The sequence below is a fragment of the Cygnus atratus genome, chromosome 1 (assembly GCF_013377495.2).
Source record: "Cygnus atratus isolate AKBS03 ecotype Queensland, Australia chromosome 1, CAtr_DNAZoo_HiC_assembly, whole genome shotgun sequence".
NCBI classification, from domain to species: Eukaryota; Metazoa; Chordata; class Aves; order Anseriformes; family Anatidae; genus Cygnus; species Cygnus atratus.
This window is the reverse complement of record NC_066362.1, coordinates 60,878,841-60,891,853: the sequence shown is the minus strand read 5'-3', so window position 1 is coordinate 60,891,853 and position 13,013 is coordinate 60,878,841. Positions and strand designations below refer to the sequence as shown.

General features: G+C 55.7%; 1 protein-coding gene across 1 annotated transcript in view; it reads left to right on the top strand.

Moving 5' to 3' along the window:
- KDM7A (lysine demethylase 7A) overlaps positions 1-13,013 on the top strand; it is a 76,645-nt gene that overhangs the window by 3,300 nt on the left and 60,332 nt on the right. The window contains exons 2-8 of the mRNA XM_050714077.1: positions 596-699; positions 786-898; positions 2,712-2,843; positions 3,431-3,767; positions 5,275-5,392; positions 7,037-7,147; positions 8,047-8,281. Coding sequence (XP_050570034.1) covers positions 8,244-8,281 — 38 coding nt within the window. The 5' untranslated portion in view covers positions 596-699; positions 786-898; positions 2,712-2,843; ... (2 more) ...; positions 7,037-7,147; positions 8,047-8,243. The remainder of the gene's footprint in view (positions 1-595; positions 700-785; positions 899-2,711; positions 2,844-3,430; positions 3,768-5,274; positions 5,393-7,036; positions 7,148-8,046; positions 8,282-13,013) is intronic.

Sequence of the window (13,013 nt, the reverse complement as noted above, 5' to 3'; positions counted from 1 at the left end):
TCCTGCCCTCACCTCCGCTCGTGGCCGGGAGAGGAGCGAGGTGCCCGCTGCCCCCTCTGCGAGGAGAAGGCAGGGCTGGAGGGAGCCTCCGCTTGGAAGGGAGAGGTGCAGGTCTCCAGCACTGAAAGCAGTTGAACGGTTTTCAAAGGCATGCAGTGAAGTGTGTACTCTTGTGTCTGTCTGTCCTGTCCAAACGCAAGCTGACTGTAGTTCCTGGAGGAGGGCAGAGTAAGTGCTGATGATGTTTACCTCTGCCTTTGAGTCTTGATGTGTCTGGAGTAAAACCCGATTTGCTGGGTGATCCCAGAGCGTGTGTGAAGCTCCGTGAGTTTCACTGGGGCTTTCGTGTTCAATTCACTTTCTCCTTTACCTGCCCTACAGTCCTGCGTGCAGGTTATGGCATGGGTGCTCTTAAACGTTGATAAAAATATGTATAAAATGAACTACCTGTGTATCTTGGGTACCATGGTAGGGGGAAGATGATTTTTTTAGCAATGAACAGAGCAGTGCAGCTAGCAATAAAACTGTCAGCGAACAGCCCAATCCAACGGACACCCTTGGAACATTATATATTGTTTGTCTTTTGTGCCTAAAGGTCTCTGTGAAGATGGTGACCTGCTCAGCAAGGTGTGAAGCGTGCATGTGCTCATGTAGAAATGATCTGCCCTGGAGGATCTGGAGCTCAAGGAACTGAGACAGGTGGGCAAGGGCAGTGGGAAGGAAGGGCTGTGGGTCCCATGCCCCTGAGCAGGCTGATTACAGGAAAGATTTTTTTTTTTTAATAGCATCTGGAAGCACAGAGATTCTTGCTTTACTGTAGATGTGCAGCACAGAAGAAATAAGCTTTCTGCTCAGCACCACAGAAGAAAGCATCACCGTGATGTTAACATCAGCCCTGGTGAGCAGCACCCTGCCTGTCCCTCAGGGAGGCTTGGGGCAGGGAGCAGAGACCCCCTGGTTAAGGACTCAGTCCGTGCCCCTTCTCCTGCCCATTTTCTCATTCCCGTGTGTGAGATCAGCTCTTTCCCTCTGCCATGGCTCGTCCCGGATTTACGGGAGCCATAAACCGCAAAGCAGAGAGAAATAAAAATACTGAACACTTAGGTTTTTAAAAGGCCAACAGTGCATTGAAGCCTCGGTGATAATTTGCTCGTAAAGAAACATAATGCTTGAAATCATAATGCCAGGCTGCGGATGGAGGCTGGGGTCTGGTGCGAGTCGCTTCTGCTCAGGCTGCAGAAGGACGGCAACGTGGTGAGGAACCCCACGGAGCACGTGGGGATTAAGCTTAGCAAGCTGGCTGTCCGTCGCACCGAGCCGGGAGGTCACCTGGAGGCATGTTGGTGGCCTCCAGGGACTTGTCGTCTGCTGGGTGCTGGTGAGAAGCAGGGAGGGTCAAAATCCACCAGCAGCAGTCAGACCAACGGGGTTATGGGCTGCGTGCAGGTGCCCAAACTGTCGGGCTGAGGGACGTTCCCCTTGGGTCTTGCATGCTTCAGCACCGGCAGCCCAGTCGGGCCCAGCTTGGGCAGCAGCTGCTGTGGGTAAGGTGGCTGCACAGAACTTCATTCCCTGTTTCAAGTCGCTTTTTATTAAAAAATAGAGCCTTGCTTTCTGAGATGTACACCTGAATAATGGTGAGGTAGGGCCACTTAGAGAGACATGGGAACTGGAAGGAAATTGTCACTTCTGGGGTGTTTTTTGTTGTTCCCTCCCCCCCTAAGTCTGAAATACACAGACTTCCCAGGCAGCCCAACTCTGCTCTGGGACTCGAATACTCGCGACACCCAGCGTGCAGCTCTGCTCCAGCTGCAGCCTCACCGGTGCTGAATTATCACCTCCCTTTGGCCACATTGCCCCTAAGGTTGCCTGCCATGTGGTTTGTGTGGTTTGCAACGAGAGCACACTGCTAACTCCTGTGTTTGGCACCACTGTGAGCCCCAGGTCCCGTTCAGCTGGGCAGCTGCTCGGCCAGCCTGTCCCAAACCTGCGCTGATGCCTGCTGCAATTCCTTCCAGGTAAGGAGCTTTGCGCTCCCCTCCCTGCACTTCGGGAGGTCAAGTTTCTTGGGGTTGTTCTCAATTCCCACATTTGCTGAGCGCATGCTCCGTCTCACGTCACGGTTAAAGGGTTTTATCGCTCCTTGAACTGCCGCGTACAGGCTGACTCTATCTTGAAGGCTTGCAGGAGATCTCAGCAGAGCCACAGTAACTGTAACCAGGGGGCAGGGCACCACACTTCAGCGAGGGCTTTATGAGTTAAAATAAGAAGGTGTTAGCAAAAACAAATACAAAGCTGAAGCAGTCTGGCTGGAGAAGGAGCCAGGAGCATTTAGTTCCTCCACCGAAGCCACCACCTGGTGCTGGGATGGTCCTGGCCAGGAGCTGCCCCTGCCCTCCTCCTGCAAGCAGGAGGGCTTCAGGCGCTCTTCGTTAACCACAGAGGAGCAAAGGCAAGCGTCCGGTTTAACTCCCCTAGGAAAAACCACGTTTACCTTCTAAATTAATCTGGCCAAAAGAGCATTCCCTCCTCTCCAGCCCGTCAAAGCCCTCCCTTCCAGGAGAGAGAGCTTGGAGGCTGTTTCTTCTTTGGTTAGAACAGGCAGTTCATTCTCTTGGAGAAATCAAAACTTTCAAAGCCTCTGCCTGCCGCTACCTTTTCATTAGTGCTTCCTGATATGTTTCACGGCATCCTCTTTGCCTGTTTCCCAGTGACTGAGTTCCCCTTTGCGGTGAAGCCTTCTCCTTCCCTACCGCAGCGTGGCTGAGAGGCACGGCCTTTGTCAGTACATCTCTGCAGGGAAAACAAATCATCGTAATGGCCCAAACGCTCCGTTTCTTCTGGTAAGTGGCTGTGGAAGCGGAGCTCAGTTCCCTTCCCTGGATCGTATTTGCTTCTGCGGATGTGAGGGAGGAGGGCTGCTTCGCCCCACCAGACTGAAATGAACCTGGAAGCATGGGAGCAGGAGCTCAGCCCTGAACTTCGCTCCCCCAGAGCTGGCGCTTGACTAAAGGCCGCAGATGATGTCTCCTGTGCAGGCCTGGCAGTAGGCGCTGCTGGTACCATCCCAACAGCAATGGTTGTCTCGCTTTTAACAGGGCTAAATAATGGCCCTGCGTGGGTCAAATTAAGCAACAGTTGTCTGTTCACAGCTGCCGTCAGAAGTGGTTGGTAGGTCGCTGATCGCTCACGTGAAATGCTCGGGGATGAGGAACGCTTCTGCCAACATCACCCGTGTGTTTGTACATCTGACCTTCAGGCAGCGCAGGCATTTACAAAGAGCAAACCACAAGCAGTGCTCCTTGCAATCGCTGACTCCTTGGGCACGGGGAGGTGGGCAAGGGCAGCGTCTGGTGGCTTGGGCACACAGCGGGGCGCTCGGGGCAGGTGGCTGGGGGCTGCTTTTTTTGGATGTTTCTCTTCTTCCTAGAAAGCCTGCGTGATGAACTTTTCAGGTCGGCTGTTCCAGAAGAGCAACAAGCACGTGCTGACCTTTGCTCGCGTGAGAGCCGGCGTTAATGAGTTACCTGCTGACCCCGGTGCCCCGCAGGAACCGCGGGCAGCCTCCGCAGAGACCCCGGCGGCTTCCCCACGGGTGGCACCTTGTTACGCCCCAGCCCGCTCGCGCCAGCCCCGTCAGCTCAGCCCCTGGGCCCCAGAGCTGCTGTCTGCAGCTTGGACGTGACCAGGAATCTCCTGGCCCCTGAGCTCAGTGCTGTAAGGTCTGCTGAAGCTTCTCGGCCAACTGCAAAGCCTGAAGGAAGGAGGTGATGCTGTGTTTAGGCATCGTGGTTTCTAGTCCTTTGTTGTTTTTTTGTTTGTTTTGTACTTTTTAAATAGGAATTTTACAGTTGTTTCTTTAGCTTTGTATCTGAACAAGGCTTGTTTGGAAGCCTCCTTGCTTGTCTGGATGGCCAAAGGAGCCTTTGCAGCGAAAAATAAATTTATAATTTCCTTTAAATGTACCCAATATAATGAAAAGTAGGAAGAGAAACTGAACTCTGGATAGAGCCTTCCTCTTTAACGTGCAGCCTTTAGTACCAGAAAATGTCAGAAGCTGCTTCTCCCAGAACAAAGCCGAGAGGTGGCCTCTGGTTGCTGTATGCACCTGCCTCCTCGCCGCCCCGTCCCCTGCGGGGACCCTTCAGTATGCCTGTGCTCAAATCCTGCTGCCCGTTCCCGGACCGTGGAGCTGCCTGTGGGAGGGCAGGGGCCGTGTGAGCCGGGCTGAGCGGGGCCTCTCCGTGGGGTGCTCACCAGAGCAGCGCTGGGGTCCCTTGGGCACAGTAGGAGCTGAGGACTGAGGGGCTTCCCCTAACAAAGCCCTTTCCATCCGGCTCCCCGTTGGCGCAGCTTGGGACCAGCACGGCTTGGGAGCACAAAAGAGGCCAAACAATAGGCACGGGGGAGCCCGTCCGTCCGGGCAGCTTTGTTCCAGCTGCCGCCTGCCTCCTTCCCGGGCAGGCGCTCGCCCCGCTCCTCCGTGTCCTTTGTCCCCAGCTGGAGGCGGGCAGGTGAGCGGCGCGCAGGGCAGGTGCCCGCTGGTGGGCTCGTCACCAGGTGCTGGGCTCGATGCACGAGGCCCCTCGGGCGCTGGGGCTGTGGATCTGGCCAGGGAGAGCCCTTGTCTGCTCGGTCCTGAGCGCCGCGGTGCTGCTCTGGCGGCTCTGAGCTTTATTTTCAACAGCAGCTGCAGGTTCTGCACTTAGATTTTATGACTGGCTGTAATTTTTGAACAAAACAAACACGCAGCTGGCAGGCAGATATTAGGCGAGCAGAAATGAGCCCCTGTCCTGACAAGGCCGGTTCTGATAGGGGGTTTGATACGGCGTGTATGGAAAGGGGGTGTGTGATAACACCGGGGAAGGAAAACGCACAGGACGGAGCGTGCTCCAGCACGGCGACAAAGAGCTCGATCGCACGCTCTGCGGTGCAAACGGGATTGTTTGCACGCTCGTCTGGCTCCCTCTTCCCTGTCCCCCAGCACCGGCGGGGCCGGGCTCCTCGGGGAGCTGCTGGGTCTGGGCAGAGAATGCCCCTGGGGTCTGCGGCAGCAGCGGGGGCTGGCTGAGGGGACGTGGCCTCTGGGGCTGGCTTTATGGCTACATGTGGAAAGCGACAGCTGAGCTCCTCTGGCTGCTTTCCCTTACATCCTTAACGTGCAGCTCATCCCATCCTGAACCAGCCATCTGAAACCACACCTAAATCGTGCTCCAAAACAAAGGTCCTCGTGTGATTTTTTTCCTTTCTTTTTTTTTTATCTTATCTTTCAAGGAACCGAGAGCAGATAAGGAGTATTTATTCCCAGTGGGCAAACAGCGGAGGGCTGAAATGAAGGATTTTCTCCAGCAATAGCACTCCCTGATCGTCAAGCTGCACCTCTGAGTTTCCAGTAAGCGTACCCGAGCTACAAGGCTAACAAGTTGAGAGCTGTCGAGGTGTATTTACCCTCCTCCTGCTCCTGCCACCGTGCTGGTGCAGGCCGGTGGCACGGGGATGGGCACCCCGGGCCAGGACGTCAGGATGCACCCAGCACCTCTGGGATGAGCTCGTCCTCAGGCTCATTGCAGCTCTCTCCCCTCCCTTCCTATATTGGGAGTTAGGTGATTACAGTGTTTTGGTAAAGTTGCCTCTTAGACTTCTGCCACGCAGTGTGTAGCCTTCCTGAGCAATAAAGGAAATGCTGAGAAATCAGGTTTAGGAGATTTTCCCTTTCTTTCCCCGCTCGGTGCTCCCCCACCCCTTATCTCCAGACACGTGCTCTGCCCCAGCTGCTCTGTAAACTTGTCCCGGCTTCCAGCACTCCCCGCATAAACCGCAAATGGGTGCTTTTTGCGCCGATTAAAATCACGCTGTGTGAAAGCAAACACAACTTAGCTGTGGCCTTTGGGCCCCTGACACGTCTCCAGTGTTGCTGCCGGCGCCGCAGCGCTCATGCAACCCCGCGTCCTCTGTGCGGTGACGTCCCTGCGCCGGCACCGTGCGGGGCCGCTCCAAGCTCAGCCCCTAATGCTTCCACCAGCTTTTACCACCAAAGTGGGAAGAGAGCTTTTCAGCAGCCGGGTGAACAGCAGGGACTTGCTTTTTCTCACTCGGGTACAATGTCAGATGTAGGAAGGGGAAGCAGGGGGAGGATTTCCTGGGTAATTCCCCAAATCTTGATGCGTGTGCAAATGCCTCCCGGTCTGCTGCGTGCCACCCCTGTGAGCACAGTGCAGGGAGAGACCATGTCCGTGTGCAGGATTAACTCCTGCAAGAAAAGAGCCCATAAACTTCTTGTACAAACCAAGCCTTAAGTTTGCCACTTCTTTTATGCGGGGAAGCACAGGACACTTTCCTGCCTCCTTGGACTCGCGCGGTGTACAACGTGTCGCACCGTTTCAACGCCCCTCACATAAGCTCTGCGGTGTGTTTACCGTAAGCAGCGGTGTTTAGTTTCAACAGAAACCTTTAAGTCTTTGCAACTTCCTCCGAGGATGCTAAACTGAGCGCCGCCGCGACCGGGTGGTGAATGGGTTGAAAATGCTGCCGACGGTTTGAAGCGGCGCGTGGGCGCCGCGGGGGCGAATGTTCCCTGCGCCGGGTGTTTTCTAAAGGTCTCGGACGCACGAGGCATGACTGAATGACTTGTGCTTTCTTTGCGTGGTGAGGGGGTGAATCTTGAATCGTTGGGCTGCTTTTATTTTTGTTAGACATGTGTGGGCTGACAACATGACTCAGTATTTTCTCTGCAGATGCAAAGATCACACTGCCAATTCTGGGTAGACTCTGGGCAGTTTCATGCGGAGAACTGGAACGCTTTTTATTCCAGAGCTTTGCTTTTTGGCAGCCTAAAGCCTCTTGATGTGGAAATAAATAAAAATAAATAAATAAAACAGGAGTGCTCTTGCAAAATGTACAAAAATATACTGAAAAAATGTCTGAGGATGGGGAAACTACCTCTTACCCCTGTGTTTTCCCAACAACTTAACTGATTATTTTCTTGTTACTGTGAAAATGCCCGTTAACAGCTGACTTCTTTTTCTGCTCCTTCCAGGTCTTGGTTGCTCGTGGGCCATCCCTTTGGCTGCTGAGTGCAGCAGCTCCAGTAAGTGTCCACCCAGCCCTGTGCTGCCTGCTGAGAGCCAGCGGCCCCTGACTGATGGACGTGAGTTCTTCCCCTGCTCTTGAGACGTTTGGCTCCTTGGAAAGGTCCCTGCTCTGCGTGCCCCACACAGCACCATGACCCAAACCCTGCTACAATCCTGACTCTGTAACAGCCCATACAACTGTGAACTATACCCGAGCACTGATTAAAAGCTAATTACAAGCCTTTGGTACAAGCACGCAGAAGGATGTGCTGCAGTGCTACTGTTTCGTCTTCCTATCATCCTCGTTCCTCAGTCCTAAGCCCTGCTTCCCATTCTTGACATTTTCTCCAGCCTGCACTGCCCGCCCACAGAAATAACTCACCCCAAATGTTAGCTCGAGTGCATCCATCATTCCTCTGCACCTAGTGGGAAGCTTCTTGATTTGGTCAGCCAAGTGCCTTTGTGGCCCTGTCCCAGAGTAAAAGAACTGGGTACTCCTCCTTATCCCCTCTGGGCAGTGCTCACGTTTTCCAGCAATAATCCGAGACTCTCAGCCCTTTCTATCCCACAGCCTGATCCCAGAAAGTTGGGTTTGCCAGGGACTGCGCTCAGCAGGGCCCGTTCTGGTGGAGAAGATGGTGGGAAGATGGTTGGGGGCTGCTTTGGAGGGTGAACCCGCTTGCTGGAGCTGCTGAGGGAAGGCGGGCGGGCTGCAGGCTGGCCCCAGGTCTGCTCAGGTGCCAGCATTGTGGCAAGCAAAGCATGTGCTGCTGAAGCACTTCGGGGAGCGTGCTCTGAACGGTCCTGCTCCTTTACGCACGGTCAAGGTTGGCATTGCCATTTCTGTTTCTAGACTGCATTTCATGAGGCCGTCCACGTTTCTGGAAGGAATACTTATTAAAAGCGGTTTTGTAGTTCTCTTACAGAGACCGTGCGGTCTTTTGCTTTTCTGAACTTTTGCTCTGCTCCATTCAAGTGTATTTGTGCTTGGAAAGAAACCTTGGAAAGAGAAAAGCTGATGGAGAGCAGATCAGACCGGGAGTGAGATGGAGCCAGCTCAAGCTACGTTCCTGACGCAGATGAGGCAGGTACCCCCCACCTGCTTAGAGGGTGCATGCAGCGGACAGGATCACCGATACACCTTGCTTGGAGAGAAATCACAACAGCAAAAGGATGTTGTTTGTGGTCATAGAGAAAGTGCTTGTTAAACGGTGAGCTTCGCTGTCCGTGGCTGAGGCTGTAACTTCCTTCTTTTCACAGAAACCTGGGTTTGTTGCAGTACTCGAGGCTGGTACAGGGAAAGTCCCTGCAGAGGGCTGAGCCCGTCCTGTTTCCTCATTCTTTGTACTCTCTCCACTGGGCAAACCTTTTCTGTGTCACCTGCAAACTTCCTCATGAAATCGAGCAACGCCAGAACAACCTTTTGCAAAACGAGGTCTCCTCTCCACAATCACACAGCCTCACCCCCTGCTTACAGGAATACCCAGCGGTGTGCTTTACCAAGGCGATTAGGGGGTTTGTCGTTCGCAGAGGCCTCGGGAAACACAACACGTGTGCATTTTTATGGCCAATTTGGATAAAGTTAACACTGCAGCTGGTAACTGCAGCTCCAAGATAACACTCAGCACGTGACAGCCTAGGAAGCAGCACACTAAGGAGCCAGGAACTGTGTGTTTTCAGACTGTGACGTGGCTACAAGTACCGATGTGTTGTTGCACAACTTTGACGTGAACAGCTGTCTCCCAGTTGTTGTCATGTTGTTATTACTTGTGAATGTTTCTGCAAGAGCTTTCAGGCCCTACCACTAATATGTATTTTCCTTGATGTGCTTTTGAATTAGATGAATAACTCGATGTGCTTTTGAATCAGGTTAATAAAGGAAAGCAGTATCTGTTGTAAGAAAATGTCCTGGTACATACTATACCCTCAGTAAGTTTGCAGATGACACCCAAGTTGGGGGGAAGTGTCTACCTGCCAGAGGGTAGGGAGGCTCTGCAGAGGGACCTGGACAGGTTGGATCAATGGGCAGAGGCCAATGGGATGAGGTTCAACATGGATAGGTGCCGTGTCCTGCACTTTGGCCACAACAACCCCATGCATTGCTACAGGCTTGGGGCTGAGTGGCTGGAAAGCCGTGCAGAGGAAAGGGATCTGGGGGTGCTGGTCAATGCTTGCCTGAACATGAGCCGGCAGCGTGCCCAGGTGACCAAGAAGGCCAACGGCATCCTGGCTTGTATCAGGAATAGTGCAGCCAGCAGGACCTGGAGGTGATCGTCCCCCTTTACTTGGCTCTGGTGAGGCCGCACCTCAGGTACTGTGATCAGTTTTGGGCCCCTCAGTACAAGAAGGACATCGAGGCCCTGGAGCGTGTCCAGAGAAGGGCTACGAAGCTGGTGAAGGGCCTGGAACACAAGTCCTGTGAAAGAGCGGCTGAGGGAACTGGGCTTGTTTGGTCTGGAGAAGAGGAGGCTCAGGGCAGACCGTATCACTCTCTGCAACTACCTGAAGGAAGGTGTGGGGAGCTGGGGGTCAGCCTCTTCTCACAGATGAGTAGTGATAGGACCAGAGGGAACGGCCTCAAGTTGCGCCAGGGGAGGTTCAGGTTGGAAATGAGGAGACATTTCTTCTCAGAAAGAGCAGTCAGGCACTGGAACGGGTTGCCCAGGGAGGTGATGGAGTCACCGTCCCTGGGGGTGTTCAAGGAAAGGTTGGAAGTGGTGCTTGGGGACATGGTTAGTGGCTGACATTGGCGGTAGGGGGATGGTTGGACCAGATGGTCTTGGAGTTTTCCAAGCCCCGTGATTCTTTGGTTCTATTCACAGAACCGGTGTCAGGAGACGGCGACGGCTGGCCCTGCCTGCTGCTGCCTCACGGTGCCCGCCTCAGGGTGCGCCCCCCATCCCCTCGCCACGGGGACGCTGCCCCGGCCTCGACGCCCCTACCGGCACTGCGCCTGCGCGGCGGCCCGGAGGCACGCTCCGGCCTTCGGGCGGCTTCGGCGCCGCTCGGCCGCTTCCGCCGCGGTTACGTAAGGAGCGGGGAGGGGGGCGGGGGAGGGGCGCGCGGCGCGCTCTTTCTCTCCGTGTCCTCGCGGCACCCTGCCCTCCCCCTCCCTCCCCGCGTGACACGGCCGGGGGGGAGCAGCGCGTGCCTCCCCGCGCCCGACCCCGCGCCCCGCCACTCCCGGATGAGGGAGGGGGGTCGGGCGGCCGGGGCACGTGCGCGTCCCCTCCCTCCGCCCAATGGGAGCGCGCTCCGCGCCCCCCGTTCCCCCCGCGCACGCTCGGGTTCCGTCCTGCTCTTCGTGAGGGGGGGGGGAGACGTGCGGATCGGTTTTGCGGGCGGCGCGCAGGCGCGGTGCCGCGTCCGCCCGCGGGGCGGGGGGGGGGGGGGGAGAGCGGGTGACGCACGTTGCGCGCGCCGTCGTCCCGCTCGCTCCCGCGCCGTGCCTCTGGGCGGGGGGGGGAGGAGGAGGGAGGGGGGAGGGAGGGCGGGGGGGAGGGGGGGGGGGGGGAGGGGAGGGGTGGAGGGGGCCCCAGGGGAGAGGGGGGAAAGAGGGGGGGAGCGGGGTGGGACAGGGGGGGCAGCGGGAGGAGGAGAGGGGGAGGGGAGGAGGAGGGGGGGGGGGGGGGGGGGGGGGGGGGGGGGGGGGGGGGGGGGGGGGGGGGGGGGGGGGGGGGGGGGGGGGGGGGGGGAGGGAGGGGGGGGGGGAGTGGGGGGGGGGGGGGCGCACCGCCCCCTGCCAGGCACGCACCGCCCCCTGCCGGCACGGCACGGCACGGCTCGGCTCGGCTCGGCGGCGCCCCGGGCCCCCAGGTTGGCCTGGGTCGGCTTGGGTCACACCGCGCCACCCGCCTGTCCCCTGGGCTCCCCGCACCGGTTCGCTGTCCGCCCCCTTGTCCTCCTGCGGCGGTGGGAGAAGGGTGCTGAGGGGCAGGGGTGCTGAGGGGCAGGGTGCTGAGGGGCAGGGTGCTGAGGGGCAGGGGTGCTGAGGGGCAGGGTGCTGAGGGGCAGGGTGCTGAGGGGCAGGGTGCTGAGCACCGCCGTGCTGGAAGGAGGCAGCGCTCGCGGCGTTTGGGCTGTTGGTTGGACGGAGGTAGAGTTGGTTGGCTCTTTGTGTGTGGGGTCCCCTCGCGTCAAAGGAGGCTGTAAGAGAAACTATAAAAAGAGCTACAAGGACTGGAAAGAAAACAACAGGCAAAACACAATCGCCGTGCCTCCCCCAAACAGCTCCTCATTAACATTTTTAATGAGGCGGCTGCTGCGCTCGCCGGTGCTGTTGTTTGAAGCTGGGAGCGCGGCGGCTCCTTTGCATTACAGTGGCTTGACACAAGTTTGTCAAAACTTAGGGTCGCTTCTGGTAGGAAAGGTTGGGGCATCGTCTGAAGGCCCTTGTAGGGTCACAGGCTGTCTCTAGCAAGTCTTTCTCTACACGTGTGTCGGTCTGCAAGCCTGTGCTGGGAATTGCTCGCTTTGCATGCGAGCTTAATTGAAACGCCGGTCTTGTGTGCTAATATTGCTGCAGCACGAGCGAGCTGGTTTCCGAAGTGGTTAAGAGGAGGAAAGGCTTGGCTGACACGGGGGTGGGAAGGACTGCTCACTCCGCAGCTCTTTAAAGTCTCGATCATCTGCCCGGAGATCCCCAGCGGCTCCTGCGTTGAGCCCTGTCATGCGGCTGGCAGGAGAGCAGTGCCTGCGCTGAGCCGCCTCGGTCGCCTGCAGCCCCGCGTGTGCCAGGGGGAGCTGGCAGCAGCCCTCTTGCTGCATTGCTCTGGGTTTAGCCGCACGCTCGCGCGGACCCGTGACAAAGGGACGGGATCGTGGGAGACTGTTATCCGCTCCCAGCTGTGCTCTGCCCTGGGAGCTCCCTTCCCTCCGTCTGACAGTATCTGAGGTCTGTTACGTAGCTTGTGAAAGAAAATACCCGGTCCGAAACATCTGAAGTTTTGGGGGAACTGGATTCTCGCTCGCTTGATTTCTTTCTTTTCTTTGTTTACCCAGCCTGTGGATTGGAATTGATGTGACTTTGTTAAGAAACATGGAAAGCCATGCTTGATTAAGGTGCGCTAGCATGATATGCAGTGCGTGTTACTGGATTACAAAACTCCGTGCTGCCTGCCTGCGTGTAGTCAAGAGAGCGCCTTGGTAATAACGTGCAGCAGGCAGCGCGAGGTCTGTTCCGACAGCTGTGCCAGTCCCTTTGCGTGGCACAGGATCCTTCTTCTGGGTTTTCTCCTTGCGCTGTACGCCTTCCAACATCTCTTTTGGATTACTGTTGTCAATACATTAATCACCGTAAACAAATAAGTATTTTATTTCTTCTGGCAAATTGTTCTGTAAAAGCAAACGTCTCCATGTGCCTTAGGAGGTTATGAACCTACGCTCTGGGTTTTAGTTACTCTGTAAGTGGACCTAGCACCTGGCCACAATCTTGTGTAATTACCTTTTGCTGAACAAAAGAGCATTACATGTGGCTGCGTGTGTTGTAGGCTTCAGCACTTCCTTGGATGGTTTGCCAGGGAGAAGAGACTCTAGAGACTTGATGTGACAGACTGTCAAATCTTTTAGAGGGGCACATCCAGTTATATTTTATATAATTTCCATATTTACCTGTTTTTTCTTTCTTTAATGAACGTGTCCCATTAAGCTGCCTCCCCCTTTCTGCCTTGTCTAGAATACACTCCAGATAAAACAGCAGAAAAACTCCTTTATGTTGTCTTGTGCTCAACTTTTTCTTGAGTCTTTTCAGTAGCTCTTCACACCTATTTGAGCTCTGGGCTTTGTCTTCAAATGATACCATGCATGACCCTTCTCCTTCTGCCCCTGTCTCCCTTCATTTTTTTGATGCTCTACCACAGTTATTAGGTTAACCACATCCTGCCTTCTTTTCTCACTCGTGTCTTTTATTGTGATATATTGTCTGCGTAAAGTTAAAAATATATG